Source organism: Saccoglossus kowalevskii, chromosome 2, assembly GCF_978046115.1.
Source record: "Saccoglossus kowalevskii chromosome 2, keSacKowa6.1, whole genome shotgun sequence".
Taxonomy (NCBI): domain Eukaryota; kingdom Metazoa; phylum Hemichordata; class Enteropneusta; family Harrimaniidae; genus Saccoglossus; species Saccoglossus kowalevskii.
Genome location: NC_140642.1, coordinates 27,790,978 through 27,816,584, shown reverse-complemented (window position 1 = coordinate 27,816,584; position 25,607 = coordinate 27,790,978). Strand labels below are relative to the sequence as shown.

The following is a 25,607-nucleotide window of genomic DNA, read 5'->3' as shown; positions in this document are numbered from 1 at the left end:
ATGGATAACTGCATCGGTCATATGCGCCAAGTCACGAGTAAAATGAAGTACGCCCCCAAGCGTCTACGAAAAGTAAGTATATGTTGATGTTATCATTGTTAATGATGATGACAATGATTCAATAGTGCAAAAAATGCCACCAATACACACATAGTACATATATTGGATTACGTGCATACAGCCAATCACCGATCAGATCGAAAGATTAACTTGACTTAATTTACACTAGCCTGATTTATTGATTTATTGTGGTTATGACCTTTCTATTTTTGGGTCATGAATGTATGTATAAATCGGTCAACATTGAATACCTTCTTTGGACGTTTAGATAATTAAAGCACGCGATGCACGATAATCGCTTGGAGAAAGGTGTGACATTAAAGGGTTTAATGCTGTCTGCATTGTTCTCAGTGTCACACGACCGCATTATTTGTGAATAATCCGAGAGACGATCTTCAATTTTTACTTAGAATTCACGCATATTCACAGTAATATGTTTAACATAATAGTTCCAAGACCACAATCAAGCTATTGACTATGAACCTAGGGTATTCACAGTATATTCAATATCCACTGTGTATCGGGTTTCCTGAAATTATTTGATATGTACAGCTCACTTTGAATCCAATCTGATCAAAACAAGATCGTATTTTTTGTATTTATGTTTTTCATATATAATTTATTTCAGTTTGTTTTGTTTTGTCTGATTTTAATTTATTATTTATTTGCTGGTAGTATTTTCCTTTGAGATTACCAAAACTTTAATCATGACAGGAACTAACAGCGAAACCCAAACCATTGTAATCACATTGTTTCGCCTTGAATAGTGAAATATAACATCTGCTAATTTCGTGAAAATGATTTAAATTCTATAACACTTGGGTGTGTTTCTTTCAATTGTGTATGTGTATGTATACGTAAGGACAATTTTTATACTTTGATTGAGCTAGATCAGAAATACTTCTGTGTAATATTGAACCATTGAACAATATCTAAATGGAACTTTAGCAGATCAGACTGATACAGAGGTGTTATTCTCTGCCATAACTAAACAAAAAGAGATGAGCGACCTGTTTTTCATGGCGTTTTTATTTGATAATTATACCAATTTACTATGAAATCGGTTTTAGGCGTACGATTACTTCATTTCATTTTACTGCTAGAACATCGGGCATGGAAGATTTAAACAAGTCGTTGGTTATGTAGAAAGATCAGTCCCATCGTCTGGTCAGAAAAAACCTGTAGTGAAACAAATGCTACATAACACCGAATCAAAAGCTGCTCTAAAATCAACAAAACAAGTACATGAACTTTCACTTACCAATTTAATAATATATAGTAATTTATTTATGTAAAAGCCCCCCTCCCCTCTCCTCCAAATGATAATAAACTGTCAAAAATTAAAAAAACATATCAACCTAGAAAGTATTGGCTGCTTCTTCAGTGGCACTGTTCACGTTACCTTTGTGTGGTACTATAATAAGAATGTGATGTTACTCGTGAAATTTTTAAGAAATGCATGTATAAGTTCAGACGTGCTGGTAGAAACACATCACGATCCTATCGATCCTGTTTATACTGATTAATTACACGCTCCAAACCACCTGATACTGCAGCATAAGTTCATCTAAAGAGTCACAATTACGGCAGAGATACTGTTTAAACGTGGCATTTCATAATATTTGTATTCGCATAAATGCCATTCTGTGAAGATGTGCATTCATTTGATTAGAATGTCATAAATGTGAAATGTCATAGTTTGTTGACCTTTTCACCACCAGACTTTCTCACCCAAATTGTTCCCAGCTTTTTTCTTATATTCTTCAATATTTCTGGAAATGAAAAATTTGTGTCAAATGTCAGTTTTTACTCAAAAAATTGTTTATTTTTGTCCGAATCTTCTGAAGGATAGGGTAGACTATAAACGTGACTATTTTGTGATGAAAAAAGGAAACTGGTGGTGAAAAGGTTGAACGATAATTCCTGTAATAGCGCGTCGAGTTGTCTTGGTATTTTGACGAACGGGAAACACATACATACAAGCACAAACACACAGAACAAATATCGACACGATATTTCAATTATCGAGAAGATATACATGTTAAAGATAACTCATTAATAAGTAATGTTATATGTTATTTTCGAATTATATAATAATGTGACAAAAATGCTATAAGAACATGAATATATTGTCATAATACAGCTGAAGATACCAAAACATTGCACATAAAATAATCATACAGAATGTAAAATATATTAGAAATGTTTTTTTGCAGATATTTAGATGACTTTCATTTTACTTGCTCAGCGTCCTTGTGGTTCATTCCTATAACCACATTGAAAAAAACATTGGATGGTCGGTTGTATATACACAGTAACGCAATTAGATATCTCTTTTGAATAATCATTTAGCTACACCAATTGCAATGCAGTTAATACAATTCAATGTTCAACGTGTTTGCCAATTACAACCTTACGATCTTTCTTGATGCAACAAATATTCAATAAAACAAAATGAGACACTACTTACAGATGTTTTCACATCACATATGTATGTGATATATGGTAGAGAAACAACCACACACTACTTACAGTGGTGTCGTCACATCACAATATATGACAGAGAAACAACCACACACTACTTACAGACTTTTTCACATCACTTATATATGAGATATATGGCAGAGAAACAACCACACACTACTTACAGTGGTGTCATCATATCACAATATATGAAAGAGAAACAACCATACACTACTTAAAGTGGTGTCATCACATCACAATATATGACAGAGAAACAACCACACACTACTTACAGACTTTTCACATCACATATATATGTGATATGTGACAGAGAAACAACCACACACTACTTACATACTTTTTCACATCACATATATATGTGACACATGACAGAGAAACAACCACACACTACTTACAGTGGTGTCGTCACATCACAATATATGACAGAGAAACAACCACACACTACTTACAGACTTTTTCAGACCACATATGCGTTACAGAAACAACCACACACTACCTTACACTGGTGTAATACCACATATGCGTTACAGAAACAACCACACACTACCATACACTGGTGTAATACCACATATGCGTTACAGAAACAACCACACACTACCATACACTGGTGTAATACCACATATGCGTTACAGAAACAACCACACACTACCTTACACTGGTGTAATACCACATATGCGTTACATAAACAACCACACACTACCATACACTGGTGTAATACCACATATGCGTTACAGAAACAACCACACACTACCTTACACTGGTGTAATACCACATATGCGTTACAAAAACAACCACACACTACCTTACACTGGTGTAATACCACATATGCGTTACAGAAACAACCACACACTACCTTACACTGGTGTAATACCACATATGCGTTACAGAAACAACCACACACTACCTCACACTGGTGTAATACCACGTATGCATTACAGAAACAACCACACACTACCTTACACTGGTGTAATACCACATATGCGTTACAGAAACAACCACACACTACCTTACACTGGTGTAATACCACATATGCGTTACAGAAACAACCACACACTACCTTACACTGGTGTAATACCACATATGCGTTACAGAAACAACCACACACTACCTTACACTGGTGTAATACCACATATGCGTTACAGAAACAACCACACACTACCATACACTGGTGTAATACCACATATGCGTTACAGAAACAACCACACACTACCTTACACTGGTGTAATACCACATATGCGTTACAGAAACAACCACACACAACCTTACACCGGTGTAATACCACATATGCATTACAGAAACAACCACACACTACCTCACACTGGTGTAATACCACATATGCGTTACAGAAACAACCACACACTACCTTACACTGGTGTAATACCACATATGCGTTACAAAAACAACCACACACTACCTTACACTGGTGTAATACCACATATGCGTTACAGAAACAACCACACACTACCTTACACTGGTGTAATACCACATATGCGTTACAGAAACAACCACACACTACCTCACACTGGTGTAATACCACGTATGCATTACAGAAACAACCACACACAACCTTACACCGGTGTAATACCACATATGCATTACAGAAATAACCACACACTACCTTACACTGGTGTAGTACCACATATGCGTTACAGAAACAACCACACACAACCTTACACTGGTATAATACCACATATGCGTTACAGAAACAACCACACACTACCTTACACTACGTTACTATCGTTACTGCAGATTACCCAAGGCTGTGGTTCACAGTTATTTTTTAATTTAAAAAGAACACTTTGAAACCACCATGTCAATTGCAAACTCTCTGATCTTTGTATCACGTGGCTGCTTGGCGTCACTGCGGTGGGTTACTTGGACGCGGATGTTCAAACACTCTTTTGAAACGGACGTCACTATGAATTCAGAAAGTAATTCGCGCTTCGCGAATAAAAGGCTGTACATATTAACACCTATTCATATCCTCTAATTTGAATTAGTATCTCCAACTATAAATATTTATTAGGGGCGGACCATTAGAAACTCTAGTGGCGATAGCAGAAAAAAAATTGCATTTTTTTTTCATTTTTGTACTATTTCTGTCCCAATGATCAATTGGCCGTAGTTTTTTTTTATCACTGCCGGTGTGAAATATTTTTCTGTTTTGACCCCTTCAATACTCTTTTCCATGACTTTCCTCCTATACATTATTTTCCAAATCTGCCCTGGAGTTGCTAATGGTCCAATCATAAAATTCATAAATGCACGGTACAATTATTTTTAATACGATGTGAGCGTTTTTAATGTAGCATAACCCCATAATAACTTGAATTACGGTCAAACACAGTGGTGGAACAACATTGAAATGGATTACCATAGCGATCAGTTCTGCCGATCAGGATAATTTCTCACCTACCTAGAAATGAATATGTTTTACTATTTAAACTGTAGTTACCATGATAATAGTACTTGTAATATTCAAAAAAAAAAAAATTTAAAGCGTTTTCTGTCATTAATATGGAGTCTATTTCCCGCTGACTATTTTTATATATATACACGTTCTTTAAAAACGTTCACTCCTTCTTGAAACTGGTTACAGTGTTTAATTTTATATTTATAAAATTAGTGCCCCAGCGGCTGGGAGGAAAATTGTAGCTGTCATTTGGTTGTCATTTGTCATTGTAAGTCGTTTATTTCAGTAACTCTCCAAACAATCCCATGAACGTTCCATGCAACTGTTAAGAATGATTGGCCTAGCTACTGAACGAATTAAATTTATGTCATCAAACTTATTGAATAAAATTTAGAAATATGAACAGCCTGTCTACATTCATGTGATGTATTGATATTATATAATTTTGCGTGTCACACAAAATAAACTGCTGCAAGTGGGCTCTCATGTCGACGTTCCTCATAAAGACGGACAGCGGCAGGTGGAATTCTCTGACGAGGCCACTCAAAAGGGCATGCAAAGCGAAATAAAAAGCCACCCGATTGTTGCCTTGTGAACGATGATTGCCTTATTTTTTGGACTATTTTAGAATTATCAAGATGACGCGGTCTTGCTTAAGAACTTATTTTCAAAAGAAGTAACGGAAGTGTTATATAATTTGTACATGACCTCTGACCTGTAAGCCAGTATATCGATAACACCTCTTTTATCGTCAGTCAATTCAATTAGCCTAAGTGCCAAGTCGATGGCCATCTCTAGTTTGGTATATTCTTCAATTAATAATGTTAATGTGTGCAGAAAATACAGTCAAGAAAAGGAATAATAGCTGATCTGATCAAGGACCATCTTTCAATAGACGTCGCGTTGAAGTGCTACGCGGAGACAGATGTGTGGTCCGTGAGCTGGTACCGAATTGTCTAGATTCTTGCTACGTAATATCGCAAATATTGTTTCTGATATTTTCCGGTTTCACTTCTAAATTGATATTTAATTGGGGAAACACATTCTCATTCATCTGGCGTTATTTGAGGACTTTCACCAGAACACGTTTTCCAATGATCGTATATGTACCATTTCGACGTCACACGTGGCTTGTAATCGCGGATATTCAATATGATGCACGGTCTCACCAGATCAAAGAGTAGGAACGGCTATGTTCGCGGTCGTATTTTATCTCCTCGGATGCAATGCAGACGCAGAGTGTCTCGTCCTATATTTGTCATCAGAAGCACTTCGTTTGAATGGTCAGATCACGCACAAACGGTGAGCTCATCTTTTGTAATTATAAGTCTCCTAACTATGCTGTCTGATGACCTAATAGATACCCCGTGTTACGTATATGGCGCTTAGATAGTTCAGCATTATCGTCATTATACTCGTCTAATCACTTTCTGTGTCGCCCAGTGCGTCCTTTTAAAACGAGTCGTCGCTTAATTATTCATGTACGCGCTCGCCTTTTTGATGATGAATGAAAGCTACAATATACGAGTTGACATGGTAACCTAGTGTATTGCCTCGTGCCATATGACCATCAATCGTGCTATAAGAACCTCATTTGTGTATACCCTGATTAATGCTATATTGCCCCCATCGATGCAATGCGCCGTGCATTATATGATCTGCATGTATGCATTGCGTATGCGTCGTGCTTATATGACCCTCATTAGGGCATATTACTAATTACACTTTTAATTGTGTTGCATTTTCCACTTGACTACATATCATGGAGTGATCGTGTCTTAGAGTAGAATGAATTAAATATCCTGGCTATAAAACATCTTCGAGATTATCTTATCTGGGTCAAGGTTCACCAATTTATATTTCTAGAAACAAGCACGATCTATCTATTTATAACCAATTATTGCGAGGTGTAATAAAACCCAATAGCAGTAAAAATCTGGGTATTATGTTTTTAAAAAAATATGGCTCCTCGTCACCCCTTACAATAACAGTATAATCCAAGATAAAACGTTGTGAGACATTTTCATATAGCAATGTGATATGAGCAACGATCTCTTGTGTTATAGAGAGGTTATGAACCGTACGCTCGGATATTTGGAAGCGGATATAAGACCCCTCTTCGCGTGATTAATTGTACCCATAGAGGTCTTATATCCGCCACCGAATGCCCTAGCTTGTCGTTTATAACTTCTAAATACACATCTAATTTTGTTGGAAAATTTAAATTGTCATAATTGTCGTTCCGCGTCGTGTTTGTTATGGGTCCCATGTGACGTTTACAGCGCGCATAAAACACGACAAGGTGACTTGGTGTTATAAACATTATTTATTTATTTATTTATTTATTTATTTATTTATTTATTTATTTATTTATTTATATATTTATTTATTTATTTATTTATTTATTTATTTATTAAATAATTAATTAATTAATTAGCTGTCATCTGATAACCTACCACTAGATGTTTGCTGTACCCATTGGTACGTGCTAGCTATCTTCTGACTTTGAGTTCTAGCTATCTTCTGATAATCTACTGGTAAGTGTTATCTGGTGTCTGATAGATAACCCACTGCTAAGTGCTAGTCATTCTCTGACAATCCAACTGTGAGTTCGAGCTATCTTCTTATAATCTACTGGTAAGTGTTAGCTGCCGTGTGATAAACTACTGGTAAGTGCTGGTTGTTCTCTGAAAACCCACTGGTAAATGCTAGTTATTCTCTGACAATCCAACTGTGAGTTCTAGATATCTTCTTATAATCTACTGGTAAGTGATAGCTGCCTATGATAAACTACTGGTAAGTGAAGGTTGTTCTCTGATAACCTACTGGTAAGTGCTAGTTATCCTCTGACAATCCAACTGTGAGTTCTAGCTATCTTCATATAATCCACTGGTAAGTGATAGCTGCCGTATGATAAACTACTTGTAAGTGCTGGTTGTTCTCTGATAACCCACTCGTAAATGCTAGTTATCTTCTGACAATCCAACTGTGAGTTCTAGCTATCTTCTTATAATCTACTGGTAAGTGCTGGTTGTTCTATGAAAACTCACTGGTAAGTGCTAGTTATCATCTGACAACCAAACTGTGAGTTCTAGCTATCTTCTTATAATCCACTGGTAAGTGATAGCTGCCGTGTGATAAACTACTGGTAAGTGCTGGTTGTTCTCTGAAAACCCACTGGTAAATGCTAGTTATCCTCTGACAATCCAACTGTGAGTTCTAGATATATTCTTATAATCTACTGGTAAGTGATAGTTGCCGTATGATAAACTACTGGTAAGTGCTGGTTGTTCTCTGAAAACCCACTGGTAAATGCTAGTTATCCTCTGACAATCCAACTGTGAGTTCTAGCTATCTTCTTATAATCTACTGGTAAGTGATATCTGTCGTATGATAAACTACAGGTAAGTGCTGGTTGTTCTCTGCAAACCGACTGGTAAGTGCTAGTTATCCTCTGACAATCTAAATGTGAGTTATAGCTATCTTCTTATATTCTACTGGTAAGTGATAGCTGCCGTGTGATAAACTACTGGTAAGTGCTGGTTGTTCTCTGAAAACCCACTGGTAAATGCTAGTTATCCTCTGACAATCCAACTGTGAGTTCTAGCTATATTCTTATAATCTACTGGTAAGTGATAGTTGCCGTATGATAAACTACTGGTAAGTGCTGGTTGTTCTCTGAAAACCCACTGGTAAATGCTAGTTATCCTCTGACAAACCAACTGTGAGTTCTAGCTATCTTCTTATATTCTACTGGTAAGTGATAGCTGCCGTGTGATAAACTACTGGTAAGTGCTGGTTGTTCTCTGAAAACCCACTGGTAAATGCTAGTTATCCTCTGACAATCCAACTATGAGTTCTAGCTATCTTCTTACATTCTACTGGTAAGTGATAGCTGTCGTATGTTAAACTACTGGTAAGTGTTAGTTATCCTCTGACAATCTAACTGTGAGTTCTAGCTATCTTCTTATAATCTACTGGATAGCTGCCGTATGATAAACTACTGGTAAATGCTGGTTGTTCTCTGATAACCCACCAGTAAGTGCTGGATATCCTCTGACAATCTAAATGTGAGTTTTAGCTTTCTTCTGATAACCTTCTGGTAAGTGCTGGTTGTTCTCTGATAAACCACCGGTAAGTGTTAGTTATCCTCTGACAGTCTAAATGTGAGTTTCTAGCTATCTTCTGATAACCTACTGGTAAGTGTTGGTTGTTCTCTGATAACCTACTGGTAAGTGTTAGTTATCCTCTGACAGTCTAAATGTGAGTTTCTAGCTATCTTCTGATAACCTACTGGTAAGTGCTTGTTGTTCTCTGATAAACCACCGGTAAGTGTTAGTTATCCTCTGACAGTCTAAATGTGAGTTTCTAGCTATCTTCTGATAACCTACTGGTAAGTGTTGGTTGTTCTCTGATAAACCACCGGTAAGTGTTAGTTATCCTCTGACAGTCTAAATGTGAGTTTCTAGCTATCTTCTGATAACCTACTGGTAAGTGTTGGTTGTTCTCTGAAAACCCACTGGTAAATGCTAGTTATCCTCTGACAATCCAACTGTGAGTTCTAGCTATCTTCTTATATTCTACTGGTAAGTGATAGCTGCTGTGTGATAAACTACTGGTAAGTGCTGGTTGTTCTCTGAAAACCCACTGGTAAATGCTAGTTATCCTCTGACAATCCAACTATGAGTTCTAGCTATCTTCTTACATTCTACTGGTAAGTGATAGCTGTCGTATGTTAAACTACTGGTAAGTGTTAGTTATCCTCTGACAATCTAACTGTGAGTTCTAGCTATCTTCTTATAATCTACTGGATAGCTGCCGTATGATAAACTACTGGTAAATGCTGGTTGTTCTCTGATAACCCACCAGTAAGTGCTGGATATCCTCTGACAGTCTAAATGTGAGTTTTAGCTTTCTTCTGATAACCTTCTGGTAAGTGCTGGTTGTTCTCTGATAAACCACCGGTAAGTGTTAGTTATCCTCTGACAGTCTAAATGTGAGTTTCTAGATATCTTCTGATAACCTACTGGTAAGTGTTGGTTGTTCTCTGATAAACCACCGGTAAGTGTTAGTTATCCTCTGACAGTCTAAATGTGAGTTTCTAGCTATCTTCTGATAACCTACTGGTAAGTGTTGGTTGTTCTCTGATAACACACTGGTAATTTATCGCCATCCTTTGATAATCCTGATCATATATGTGACTTAATTAATTATGCACACTCACAATTCCCAGAGATGCATTCTTGTCATGGGATAGTCATTTGGGAAACACATTGTCTGTCATGTGACCTAATTAATTATGCTTACTTCCAATTCACAATTTCCAGCGATGCACTGTGTAGCGGTATTTTAGTCAACAGTATGTAACCACGTACGGGTAGTGATATAGGTCACACATATGTCCTGTGACCTAATTAATTATGCTTACCCATAATTCCTAGAATTATATTGTGGGTAGAGATGTTTTACTAATAGATGAGTTATTTTGGGAAACACACGCATAATCGCAATTCCCAGAAATATATTGTGAGTAGAAATGTTGTCATCGATGTGTGGTCACATAGAGGTATATACAGATCGAATGGCAATGACATTCAGATAAAAGAAATAAGTAACACAACGCCTAGATGAAGTTGGCTCATTTGTATATTATAATTAGCAAGTATAGACAACACGTCCCAAACAGTGAAGTATGTGTGGATAAAATTGGCACATGCTGTCTCAATGATGACGTCTTGTGTTGGTACATCTGCATTCAAATTAGCTCAATCTTTGATTATGTCTGCATGACCTGCATTTTAAATATATCTAAACGATTTTCGAACGTGATAGCATTGGTAATTATTTATCCGCTGCTGTAACATTGTTTTAGGGAATCTGACAGCTAACATATGTAGAGTGGATGAAGTGGGTGTTATGGAAAGGATTGTATTAATATGATCAAATTATACTGTTTCTATTCTTTACAGGCAAAGCTTGGTGGATTTTACAAGCTGTTATTCAGATGGAAAGGTAGCGTCTACAAGCTACTTTGGAGAGAGGCGTTAGTATTCCTGTTCTCCTACGCAATAGTCAGTCTCGTCTATAGATTTGCTCTCAACGAAACACAGAAGACTAGCTTCGAGGCATTTTGTATTTATGCAGAAGAGTTCACGTCGATGACGCCTATAAGTTTCGTGTTGGGTTTTTATGTTTCTATTATTGTGCAACGTTGGTGGGACCAGTTTTTGTCTATTCCCTGGCCAGACAAGTTGGCTTACGATATTGCTGCTAACGTGCATGGGACAGATGAGGAGGCTCGGATGCTTCGTCGCACTATGATACGTTACATTAATCTAGGTGCCTTGCTTACCTACTGCACTGTGAGCAAATCTGTGAAAAAGAGATTTCCATCGCTGGATTACGTAGTCACTGCAGGTACGTCGCCTTCGTTTTCTCGTTGGAACATCCTTATTATTCATTGGTAATTTTCTACTTTATTTCATTTTACATTCACCGAATTAATTGATAAGTATCGTCGATATGCTGATACTGAAACACTGCTATGCCAGGCTAATGCTACGCTATGGTATGTTATAATATGCTACTCGATGATATCCTATGATGTGCCACGCTGTGCTATGCTATGCTATGCTATGCCATGCTATGCTATGCTACACTACGCTATGCTACGCTACGCTATGCTATGGTACGCTACGCTATGCTATGCTATATTTCGTTCCAAACTAAATTCCACGTGGCATTTTGTGTTATATATAGTTTTTTAATTTTGATATTCTATATATCGTTGCCTTGGCCCAATTCTGATAGCGGGAACAATACGGCGCTGCAATAACACACATGAACTTGCAATGAATATGTTTAGTGTTGGCGAATGATACTATTATGTTGCTAAACTTTACCCAGTTTTTGAGTGAAAAAGGGGGGTAATATATGAATATTTAGTTCGTTTTGACTGGCGTGTGTATTTGAGATTAGTACGGTACGAATACTGGTATTCTAAATTAGGAGCCTGTGTAGTGTTTCCTCTTTTTTTACTTTACGGCTTTTCAAAAAGTTATTTCATCCCGTCAACACTCATGAAGCAACACGACAATTCAGCTGCCACCCGCCTTTGCTTTGACCAGTGCGATTTAAGCTTCATTATTGATTCCGTTTTACTTCCTTACAAGCGGCCACTCATTGTCAACATAATGTGGGGCCAGGGATGTACAAAACTGCCGAATTGTTCTAGCAATTGGGTTGTACGTTGGCACCCGTGTCCCACAGTACATTTAGCAAATAACCATCCAAATATTATTGACGTATATTGACGTTACGCAGGTTACGTTACTGATCTTGCCAGATGTCTCATTCATTGTATTGTATACAGTTTTCGAGTGAAACAAAACCACCCATGACATCTAACACATCCAAACCTGACCGATTATGCATACCACCAAATATTAAAATCCACATAGCTGGGTGATATTCTTAAATAATAATAAAGTTTCCCATGAATAGCGCAACAAATTAAAATACCACGAAAGGAATAGATAAAACACGGCAAAACATTCATACACAATTTAAATACTAATTTATAAAAAAAACGTAAATATATTGTAATTAATAAATAAATTGTCAGGATAATTGCTTAAAAAAACGAGATATAAAAATATTTACACTCCCTACCGAACTAATTTCCAGTGAAACCTCGTTCGAAAACGTTGGCCATTGATAGGCGGTTCAATCGAAATCACTACAGAACATTGGCCTAGTTTGACGAGTGTGGATATGTTTAACAAAATTGTTGCCCATGTAACTTCATAGCCTTATATGCTAACACCCCTTTGTGAACCTCAATACATTGTAACACTGGAATTCATTCTAATTTATTGAATATAACTGCAGTAAATAGAAAATAGACACATCTAGGAAGGAATTATTCTTGGTGGACGCTTATGTTTTTTACGACCGTTACCCATATCAGATCACAGTCGTCGATCAATGGTACAACTAAAGCACTAGCTTAGACACATCGACTGCGGGTACCGAGTAACCTGGGAACCTTTCTGTATAATTTATCGATATGACTTATAAAATTTAACATATCTTTGAAATTGATATCTACTCTTGGCTACAGATACCCAAGTAACTAAACTATCTTTTTGGGGATAGGTCGTTTACATGCACTACGCACAACATACGTAGTTGTGAGTCCATAGCTCTTCTTGTGTCGGTCTTTAGTCTTTGTTATGGTATTTTAGTCATTTCTGGTATATTTCGTGTCATTAAGTTTCTTATTTTTGAACATTGTGATTTTTATCGACATAGAAGAGTTATCGTTTCTCTCATGGACTTGCGTGACACAAACGTGCGACGACATGTTCGTTGACGGGAGTATCAAACAAGCTATCAGAAATACCTTCTCCAGTGACGCCATATTGTCCGAGTTCGACCTGAAGAAAATGGTTGCCACCGGATTTGTGGTCCGGATTACTATATCCCGTGAAAAAGAATATCAAACTAATCGTTTTTATCACAAGTTCGGCTTTGGTAAGAGTTTAATGAACATGATATTATCGATTGGCGGTAGCTTTGACGGTGTTCCGCGTAGAAACATTGTCCTTTTGTCGACTTTTATTTGCGATGCCAATTGGCGTCGCACGTTTGTATTGCGCAAGTCTCTGGGAAGAACCATAGCTCTTCTGTGTCAATAACAATCCCATTATATGTATATACTAAATTTAATCAGCATTTAAACACAAGCTGTTCTCAGTTATCCAGTCGGAGATGTACGTCACGCGACACGACAACCTGTAAATCAGTGACATGAAATATAGTGTCGTCTGCAAATGTGTTCAATGTTGACAAATTGATAAATAAAATAAATACAATGGCCCAAGTTTCAACTCTTGTGGGACCACTTTATTAATACCAAGTTATTCGAACACTTCAATAATACACATTTTATTTCTGCTTTCAAGATAAGAGTTGAACCACTTGAGTGTAATGTCAGCTAGTCCGTGGCATTTGAGCTTTTGTAGTAATATCGAGTGGTTCACACTTATCGAATGCTTTCCGTAAATCTATCATAACAGCAATATTATATTTACCGTTGTTGATATTCTTAAGAATTTCATTATACAACTTAGCAAGTTTACAACAATTGCAATTATTTTACTACATAACGGATGCACTGAAATGGTTCTATAATTGTTCACATTATTTTTCGGGTCACCAGATTTGAATATTGGCATAACTTTGGCAATCTTCCATTCAATCGACACAGATCTGGATTTCAAAATAAGAGTAGAATAAATCGCAGAGGCACTAAATTTTAATATTTTGACACTGATTCCATCAAGCACTGTCGCTTTAGTATCGGACATAATCACAATTTCTTTGTATCGATCCGTTTGTTGAACTGAGAAACATTGATTAGGAATACTGTTGCAGTTGGTAATGTTGTAATGTGTACCAATATTTACAAAAAATTGTATTGTAAATTTTAATTTGATCTGTTACTTCCTCATATGTATTTTAAGTCCATTTTTAAGCGTAAAGTCTTTGTTAGCTCTACATTAAAGCCCAGAATTGTAGTATCATCATCAATTTTTAAAGATAGATTTAAGATATGTGTTGGATAGTTTTGCTTAGGAAAGATCATTCTGTGCTTTCCCTTCTGCCAAAATCAATAACTCTGAGATACGGGATTTAGTACCTTCAACGGAAAAATGCAGATGAGAAAGACAGTTTGATATCATGTTCTAGAGTTTCTTAGTTTGGTGTCGCAGTTATTTAAGTTTCAGTGTTTTAATTAACACATACATCAGCATACCACGGCGGTAACCCAAGTCGCAGTTTAATGTGTAATACGTGATCATACATTTCTAAGTTAGGAGATTTTACAATATTTCTGTACACCGATTTATGCTACCAGTCATTGACAAATCCGTCCAAGGTATAGCCACAAGCTTGTCTGATAAATTTGTTGTCAGTATAATATAATCTCCCAAGATGACATATGGGTAGCCAGTGCTTGAATCCTTTTCTTCATTTTCGGCCTATAACCAGTAAATAGTTAGGTTGTAGTAACATTTTAACTCATATTTGTTGACATTTTGATTCAAGATGCATCATTTGTTTTTTGACAAGGGAATTAATGGCACCGATACCATCCCTTGATTCACCTGGATTGTCATTAGTGAAAGTCATTAGGCAGTTCATGATCACGCCGATTATACACTAATCATATATTACATTTAAACACATCTACCAGTATGTATGAAATATACATGATAGAATTGCCCAAATACTTTAGGTTTGGTTTGGGATTGTTCACCCATCAACATGGAACATGAGCAAGGATTACTTTGTTATTTTTATTTATTTGAATCAGGGGCTCACTATTTGAATAAATAAATAAATGAATAAATGAATGAATGAATGAATGAATGAATGAATGAATGAATGAATGAATGAATGAATGAATGAATGAATGAATGAATGAATAAATAAATAAATAAATAAATAAATAAATAAATAAATAAATAAATAAATAAATAAATAAATAAATAAATAAATAAATAAATAAATAAATAAATAAATAAATAAATGTTAGAACTTACAAATTTGGAAAGAAATTTAGTCAAATGTAAATAACAGTAAGAAACTTTGTCTGGACTCCATGGTACTGATACAAATAATATCATTATTTGTTTATTTTGTTCTAAATCTGGGTAAAGATTGTGGTATTAGACCTTCATGAGACATGTGAGGTTTACCATACAGATAAGTCAGTATGCCAGATATATATAGGTTATATGTCTATATTAATTGTACATGAACATTTTGCTGATATCACACAAAACAACTTGTCACAGATGTAGCGCTACTATTCAATTTAAGTCATGGCAAAATTTTAAGATCTAGCAAGACTCCCCGAGTCAATACAGATCTCATTACGTTACCACTAAAATATAGCCTGTCAAACCAACTAGCTACCCCCCCCAAAAAAACACAGAGTATAAAGATACATGTAGATCTTCTTCAGTGAATGTGTACAGTAGTCTTTTGCAAATACAAAATAGAACTATTGTACACGTTTTGTACGTCACTACTGTTTTATGACAAGGCGTAACACAAGATTATATACGATTGGTAGACTCTTTGCAATATAGTTGCATCGGATTAAAGACACATCATTTATAGTGTTGGAACACATTCACTTTCCAGCTGTTTTATAAAAGTTGCACGATCACAACTTTTATCTTCTTACTTGCGAATCTAGTCAGGGCCGTGCTGGCATTACATTACTGCTTTATGTTTCAGAAGCCGACCTTTTAACCTTGATGATGAAAGCTCGCTTGCACAACAAACAAAGCATGACATCAGTCACATGCCAATATCTCATAACACAACATATTACTAGATATTTCAACTTGATTACCTGCCAACATTCTACCCTATTCACCTCTCTCTGGTTTGCGAGGCACATGGTCAAGTTTAATTTTGCATAAACGCGCATTTGTTACAGCATATTGAAAAAAACACACTTTGAGCGAGGCAGTAATTACATATATGAAAATTTAAGTAATTGTACATCACTTTCAAAACTATGAATTTACTTGATGTCATATTGAAATAACTCCCAGTATGTGATCAACAACAAGCCTGTTTATCTGAATGTGGCTTTGTTTTTAAGATTAAACGTGACACATTTACAGACCACATAACTTCCATATGCCGTCGTCAGCAACCTGACCAACATTAACCTGTATACAATTGGTGATGATAATTACTATCTAGACATACAGACATTTGTGAGTGGTATATCCATAACTCAACAGCAAAAACAAACATATTCACATTCGGGTTTTGACAGACCATTATCAGCATCTTTCTTTTTCGTTTTAAGAACGCGATTTTAATTTTTTTCACACGTCACATTACTATAACTATAATAGTGTTGACATTCTGTAATTTATGGCAGGTTTCATGACAGAGGAAGAGAAACGAGTGTATTTAGAAATACCTTCCGATCACCCCAAGCATTGGTTACCGTGTGCTTGGTTTATCAATCTTGTTAGGAAAGCTGTGGATGACAACCGAATCAAATCGGCACCCGCGGCTAAAACGATAATTGATGTGAGTTTATATCAAATATTCTGTTTTAATATTCGCCATTGTGGTATATATATATATATATATATATATATATATAAGATTCCATCAATGTCATTAATCTGATAACACTAAACACCGATACAACAAAATTTCTCACGTTATCAAAGGGAATAAATATCTACTTCAGGGGCATCGTCAAGCTGCCATATTTATTATTTGCACCATAAAACAATGATTTCAGACAATCGTACAAAATACCCATTCATGTATTGAGCGAATAATTCAATTAACAATTCACATTTTCAATATTTTCTAGGATTTGAATCAATTCCACGACAATTGCGATGACTTGTATGGTTTTGATTGGGTAACGATACCATTGGTGTACACACAGGTAAGCAACTGTTATGAGGACAGTTTGGCATCATATTCTAGAGTTTCTTATTTTGGAGTCTTTAGTTCTATACGCGTCAGTGTTGTAATTAACATATACATCAGCATACCACGGTGGTAACCCAAGTCGCAGTTTAATTTGTAATACGTGATCATTAATTGTTCCAGTAAGGAGATCTTACAATATTTCTGTACACCGATTAATGTAGGATTGGCAGTATGTGCTGTATGAACAGCATCTGCCCTTGCCAAACCAAGAGCCTCAACCTACTACCAACGTATATTTCATACCTGTTTTTCAATATGAGAATTGTCATGCATAAATTCCATAGCACTGAACGAAGGTTTGTTGGAAGATTATGAATTTCAATAAAATATATAAAATATATTTCCAATAAATTCATTTTACACATTCTAAATTCCCAGTAGAAATATTGTTGGCTTTACCAACATTGATAAGTTTGACAATTAAGATTTATTAAAACGCATTTCACACATATACACACACATTTTTTAATTATATTAATTGTCCTCAGATATATCTGGCTACAGGTATAATTTCCAAGTTACAATTGGATGTACTAAAACATCTGATTCAATGGAAAGTGCTCCTACTTCATATAATGTGCCTATATGATGAGTGAGACGTTTTGCGCTATTTGCCCTAATATTACAGTAAATTAGTGGAATGAATTTCCAGTTTTGTCACTGAAATAGTGAAAATGTAATAGTGTTTGTGAGTGTGAGAAGAACTGGTACTATTTTTAAGAATGGGTAGTACTGGTAATGTACAGAATATAGTCAATGTGTAATGAAATAGACAGCATTAACAATATTAGTGAAGTATGGGAATTACTATTAATGCACTGACTTTACACTGAAGTGTAAGTAGCACGAGAACTGTGGGAATATACTAGCAACTTATGGGCATGTGGGTATCTCACATCGTGTATGTATGAAGTACTTATCAATGCCACGAATTAGCATTTGCGAAAATCTCAGACTACTACTGCTGCACACAAATGAATGTATATAATTTGTTTCATTTTACAGGTTGTGACCATTGCTGTTTATACCTTCTTTTGTGCCTGTTTGTTTGGTAGGCAGTATCTCCAGCTCGGGCGTAAATCGGAACAGATGCCAGATGGAATTGATTATCCGAGTTCAGCTGATATACAGCGTTATAATGTAGATTACTATTTCCCAGCCTTTACTATGCTACAGTTTTTGTTTTACTTTGGGTGGCTTAAGGTAAGTAAGTTCATCATCGTCTTTGCATGGACAGGTGTAAATTTGTTCCTTTATGCTGACCCAGTAACATTTTTGAAATTATATATATGCTTATGTATTTGCCACACATTCAGTATATTTCGTTTTTTTTTCTTAACAGAAATGCATTACCAGTTTTAAATAAATAAATAAATAAATAAATATTAATAAATACCACTTTTAACACATTAGCCACGATTTATATATGCTGAACAGTGCCAACAAGAAATAATAAAAGCAGCAAGGCAGACAGGAAGCAACCCTATCAAATATCGCGTGACAATTGTATTTTGCTTGTAGCAAGCTCGTATTAATATTAATAGGATATAGCATTTACCCACGAGCAAAGGCGTTTTATGAAAAACGCATTCCACAGAATAAAAAGTTTTACAAGAAAAAAATTGCCCCGGGGGTGTTTACTCCGTTTGTGTATAAAATTACTTCATTAATTGTTCATTAGTTTTCTCATTCAATTGAGTTCATAATACGGGCAAGTATTGGCTGCATTCGTTTTGTCATTAAACATTAAAATCATTGGAAAGACTTATTGAAATTTTGTTTTCAAGATCTGTTCAGTCAAGATTATTTTGTGAACAATAGTCTCAAATTCTGTGTTTGGGATTACTTCTTTCCAGCTCCCTTTGAATTATTTCAAAAACAGTTCCCCAAATGGCATAATAAACTTTTGATAAAACTATGAAACCAGTCAAAATCTGGGCTTCTACTGTATTCGACCACATCGAGTGTTAGATTACTTCCTGGCTGACATGTGTTGCGGTATATAAATGGAAATAAAAGCGAACGGTCGCTGCAAATATATGTTTTTGCTTTGTTATCTTCGAATCAGCACATTGCAATTTGCGGGTGGTGTACTGAGTTATATTACGTCTCTCAGGGTTAAGAAAATTACGAGTTGACCTTTCACCTTTCACTTAGTCATCGGTACGTGAGTGAATTCTAGCGGCATTGGATTTGTGTTGGTATACGAGTATTTTCTCCAACTCGATCTCAACGTTTGCTTGTTCGTTCTGAATATTTTCAACAAAAATGTTGTAAAATTTCCTAATTTATTTCTTAGTATACTAGTATGTCGGTGATATCTAGCTGACTTTTGTGTAGGTTTCAAAAAAAGTTGAGGCTGCAACTGGTTTACTTTCCACTCAAAAACACTAGATGTTATCATATCGCCAACCTTTTTTTATATATCATCTTTCAGAAGGCTAGTGTCGAGTTTATTGAAATGCCCGTTTTAGAATAACTGCCCTATGTCGCATGTTTGATAAAATTAGTAGGGTCTTTTCAAATCTTTCAAATGTAATACCATGACTTGTGACCCTAATCATACTTCCATAATTATTGTTTTAAGTGCATCATCGCCTTGTGCACTGCATTTTACTAAGGCAAGAAGGCTTTTCACTTTTGCACCGTGTTACACTCATATCAGGAGAAAAGTGTGTATTTGCTGAGATATGACTCGATAACGCTATTTTTTCCCATAAGCCTTTGCGTCTTTCCCTCCATTATGATGGCCGATTTACTACGCAGGATATAGATCCCATCCAAAACGTTTGATACTAATCGTTCGTAGACATATTGCACGGAATGTTTAAATCATAAAGGTTCATTTTTAGGTAAGGTACGTTGGGTCAATTGCATACGAAACTCCAAGTAGTGTTGTAAAACACTCGAACAATCACACAGCAAATGAAATGTTGCCGTCATTTCTGAATATTTACAATAATTTACATTTTTCAACCGTCATTTGAAATTATAAAAGATCTATATTTCATTCATATAAAACACGCCTATGGCTAAATGAAATTCAGCAAGTGCTTCAGGTCAATAACCTCATGGGCCTCAGCCTCAATCTGTATGTATGCATATAGTAGGTATTATTAATCAATTCAGCATTAATATATACATATTCTAATATATAAAAACAGGTTGAAGGTTTCTCTAGCACAGGCAAAGTTCACTGTTTTTTAACTTATTCTTTCATACCACAAATGCAAGATTTTGTGGATTTGTTAAGTGTCCATCCTCAATATTCATTTTGTGTTGTAAATTCAGCTGATTTGTTATGTATTTGTTTACACCAAAGGTAGCTGAAAATCTCATGAATCCATTCGGTGAAGATGACGACGATTTTGAGATGAACTGGGTAGTGGACAGAAACTTACAGGTATATAGTAAACATATATTCACATTCTGATTCGCATGTTGTAATAGCAAAATAGGGATCCAAGCGATTTGTCATTTCAAGACGCCGTCCATCAACTTTCAGGGGTATTCGTTTTGGGGACAACAATCATAAATCAATCCGTATAAGAAATTACATTTGGGTCATTCGAGTATACAAAAATAATTTTACCCGAGTTCGGTACTTACGAACTAATAACTCAATTGTTTCAATATATTAAGTACAACATAAAATAATAATAAAACCTATTCTAGTACATATGGAATATGTCATCAAATATTATAAAATATGTTATCGGATCGATTACCTGTAGAATTTAGCTGCACTCCCTTAACTATAAACAAATATTTAAAAAAATTAACAAACATTTCTAAAAAAACGAACAAGAAACACGCTTTTACCATTTTTTCAAAGTGATATAGGATATAAGGTTCCATTTTGATTATTATTCCGCCACAAAAACTCCATTAACACATACTAGTCTTTCAAAAAGTTAAGAAAGACACAAAAACTGATCAGCAAAAGCAGAAGGTGTTTAAACCTTTAAACCTGCGATGTTCATCATATGGGTTTGAAGAAATTAACTAAAGTGCTCATTTCATAGGGCAGTTGAATTAATTGCTATATCGTGCCGTCTTTTTTACCTGTGTCTTAAATGTCCTAGCTATCGTTAACATGTACTGTACAATGTTATTGTAAACCAAACAAGGCTTATTTTGTCACGTAGTTTCAGCGTTCAATGTCGTTTTGTCACTTTCATTGCTTTTCGCACCTCAAAATAAATTGTTACTCGTATTTACAATAAAAAATAAACAAGTGCAGCAAATGGCCGTTCGTGTCAGCAATTTTTTCTCCCGTCATTCGCCCAAACACCAAATCAATTCAAATCGTTTTCGCGAATGTACCATTTCTAGTTACAAAATTGTACCAATTTGGATATCAAGTTATGATTTATAGTACAAATCCGATTGCATTCTATATATTATGCCATCATTATAATTGCCCGATTACGTCGCTCTGATTGGACGAGGGCAGATATTTAGACGGTATTTCACGTTTATTCTTGATTAAGAGAATGCCTAGCACACAACTGCGAGTAAATACTGCTGTGGACCGACATCAATAAAACAATATATATGAAATATAACAGTCAACTTCGGCATTTCAGGACTTCAGTGTAAAGCACAGTTATAGCCTAATTGCTCACATATATAGACGTAAGTGGCGATTTTTAAATTCATAGAAGCGTTACGTATGGACTCAATGTATTAAAACTGATATTGTTATGCATTACAGGTGAGCTATTTGATCGTGGATCACATCTATAATCTACAAATGCCATTGGTCAAGGATATACATTACGACATAATGGAGCCTGAGATACCACATACAGAATTTTCGTTTAAAACCAAAACAGAGCCGTGGATGGGTTCCGCTTTTAGAGTCAGGTATGTAATCCATTTAACTGCACATGATAAAATGTATGTATGAACGTGTAACTGTCGCATATTACATTAAAGTAAAGGCAAATGTCTATTAATGTCGGATAACACTATATTTTTTTTATACAGGATGTCCAAGTCTGACATGTCGATTTCAACTGAGGGAAACAGGAGAAAAAACAGCAGGAGGGACTACGATGATGATAATTATGCCCGTAGACGAACAAACTCAGCGCTACATTCAGAAATGCAAAAAGATGAAGAGATTGGTCAGTGTGACGAATTCATTAAAAAAGATTCGCCTGCATCACCGTCACGCAGACATTCAAACGAAATGCTTTCGGATGCTATGGAGACGGAACCATGTCGCCGATCGCCTACCAGCGGTGATAGCCCTAGGAAAACTCTTACTGACTTTGCACTATTTGAAGAAGAAAAACAACCCCCGCGTTCCTGTACCGTAACGTCACTCTGAAATTGAATTGACTTTATGAAGGATTGATTGATGCGTTATCCAATCACTTCGCTCTACACATGGAACTGAATTTTCACCGTAGTTATAAGCAACTGTTCGCTTTGCATAAGCATTTGCGCTACTGTAAATACAGCGTTGAAGTGTCTTTAACAACATTTAATTCTTTAAAAATTATTGCATTGTGCCTTGGTGGGAAGCGTCGCCCCTGTAGTATGCCGAGCATCTACCTGCTTATCACTGTTGCCCGTGAAGAGTAGTATCACATATGTTGTAAATGTAAGGCAGGCTAGTAGCTGTTAGTGTGTGCATGAGTGTCGGGGAGGGGGTAAACTTGCTGCCCAGAAGGTTAGCATGACAAGCAATGGCTAATTGTGGAGGGTAGAGGGCATCGTCATCTTTGATGTTTTACAAGTTAGTAGGTGTTTGAGTGACAGCCCCCTTTGTTGTCTAGGAACGGGCAGTGTCATTTATGTATGACAAGGATGTAGCTGCTTATTGAGGTAGCATTGCTGCCATGGAGGACGATTCGACTGAAAAGTACACAATCTTGAAAAACATCGCGTAATTAGAAATAAATATTCGAAACATTGCGCGATTGTATATTTATTGGGAATATCTACAACCTATTGCGTACGTTAAAACAAATGCACTATATAACACAGGGACATGTAACTAGTATTTTATTTTTTCTAAACTTAATCACAATAATAATTTTCAAATGACATAATTTAATGTAATTTCTGTTTATCTACTATGAGATCTCGTAATGCACGTGGTTGAGTTTAGATGCGCGATCTGTTGTTTTAATCGACCAATACAGTTAATCGATCAACATGTGTCAATGGGAAGATTAGGAAAGTTGAAAACGAGTGTAGTCGTGTCACGTGACAGCATTTGTCCTCAATCAAATAGAAATTATGTCAGCTAGACGTGATATAATATATTGACCAGCAATATTGTGTTGTGTGATCTGTCACGTTCATTGTGTTTCTGTTTTTTTTTACCTGTTTAGAATGTTTGAACACGTATCGAACAACATCTATCTCCGTCGATACGTGATTATGTCTACAAATGAAAACAAGTCATGTCTTGTCATGTATGTGTTTCATAAGAGTAGACCTCGGGCAATGTTATCCTGTGATTATTTATTTGCTTCGTTACATCACGCTGACGTCATAGATTTTTTTGTTATATGTTGCCTATACTTTTGAACTTTCTAACTACTTTATTTTTTCCAAAGATTCGCACGGTACTTTGCTGCCATGGTAATGATTATGCGTTTATTTAACAATTCGTACTCGCGGTGTAAATAATGTTAAAACTGCGAAAAGATGTGTTTTCACATTTGTTTAAATACATTTACAGTATCAAAATGTCAATGTCAAGTTTGCCAATGAAACAATGTGCACTTTTTGATAGTTTAACTATACTCTAGGAAAAGCAAATTAACGCGTTTGTCGCCAAGATATTGATATCACTTTTGTGTTCTATGCATATTTTTAAAGAATCACAATCATGTGTGTATTGCCGTACTAACATTATTTTTTATGTCACGTCTTCCTTCTTCTACACCTCTATATGGCATATTATTTTACAAGAGCTATTCCCATCAATCATTTTATTCACTAACTGATATTAATGCAAAAGATAAAAATGATAAAAACTTCTAGAAATTGTATAGACACCTAACCTGTTTTCAGTCATCTGACACAAACCCATAGGCACATGAATTGTTGCCATGGTTTTTTCCTATATATATAGGTTTATTTATTTTGTAAACAACGTTTTATTTACACTATTAATACGTATTTTATTTGTGACTATCTCAGCGACAAAATCTTATGCACGATGTGCACGTTTCAGGTACTTGCGTGATATTTTTATGCATTTGACATAAACTTGAATTTACAACATTGTTCATTGTGGCAATAATTTCAGTCTCATTCATTGTGTTCGACAGGCATTCCACCAGAGCTAGTGTATTACCACAAAAGCCGTAGCGGGCGCCATCATTATGCAAAAGTAACCGCCGTAGTTGGCGCTGTATACTCTATGTCAAACTCATCACCGCAATGTATTATAATATACTGAAACCCAGAAAAAAAACATTAAATAAACTGTCTTTCATTTCAAATCTCAATTTGTTTTATTGCAATATTTATATATCCAATATTTTGAATATTCAAGCCTCGACGTTTTTTTTTACCCAAGAATGGAGGAGAGACAGCCGTACAGCCAAATAGTTTGCTTCTAATATAGTGTAGATCGAACCAGCATGCACATAGTAGTATTTATGCTGGAACATTTTGTTGACATCTGTAATCATAAATAATTGAAATCCAATTATTGAATACCACCTTCATAAATATCAGGTTATGACTCATTGCACATACCTGACTAATTTAAAGTAGACCTGTATTTAGTAGTGGGATACTTTTCTCTTTAAACAATTAATATTTCGGTATGACCCCTCACAAAAAATAGACAACACCTGGGGCGTTTTTCACATTCAATAATATGCATAGTGTTCTTCAAGAGGGCTTTAATCAATCTTGGACTATACATGTGAGGGCGCTGCGCATTTTAATCATTGTTATTACCACCACTAGCAAATTACTACTACTATTTGAATATTGTTAGGTGTTGTCTAAAATAGGCAAATATAGGTTTAATCTCAGCGATTTTCGCCCTCAACATTGATTCATTGGTAGAACAAATTACACAATTCATTACTTTTCTCTGTGCAGATAAACACAGAGAATA

At 35.6% G+C, this 25,607-nt stretch overlaps 1 protein-coding gene across 1 annotated transcript; it reads left to right on the top strand.

The window, feature by feature from the left end:
- LOC100369861 (bestrophin-4-like) lies at nt 1–24,984 on the top strand. The gene is made up of 8 exons (XM_078006929.2): nt 1–72; nt 10,927–11,374; nt 16,932–17,086; nt 17,382–17,459; nt 18,512–18,709; nt 20,829–20,909; nt 22,224–22,375; nt 22,499–24,984. Exons 1-8 carry the CDS (start codon nt 1–3, stop codon nt 22,842–22,844), a joined length of 1,530 nt encoding a protein of 509 aa, XP_077863055.1. The 3' UTR covers nt 22,845–24,984.
- Nucleotides 24,985–25,607: the final 623 nt, after the last annotated feature.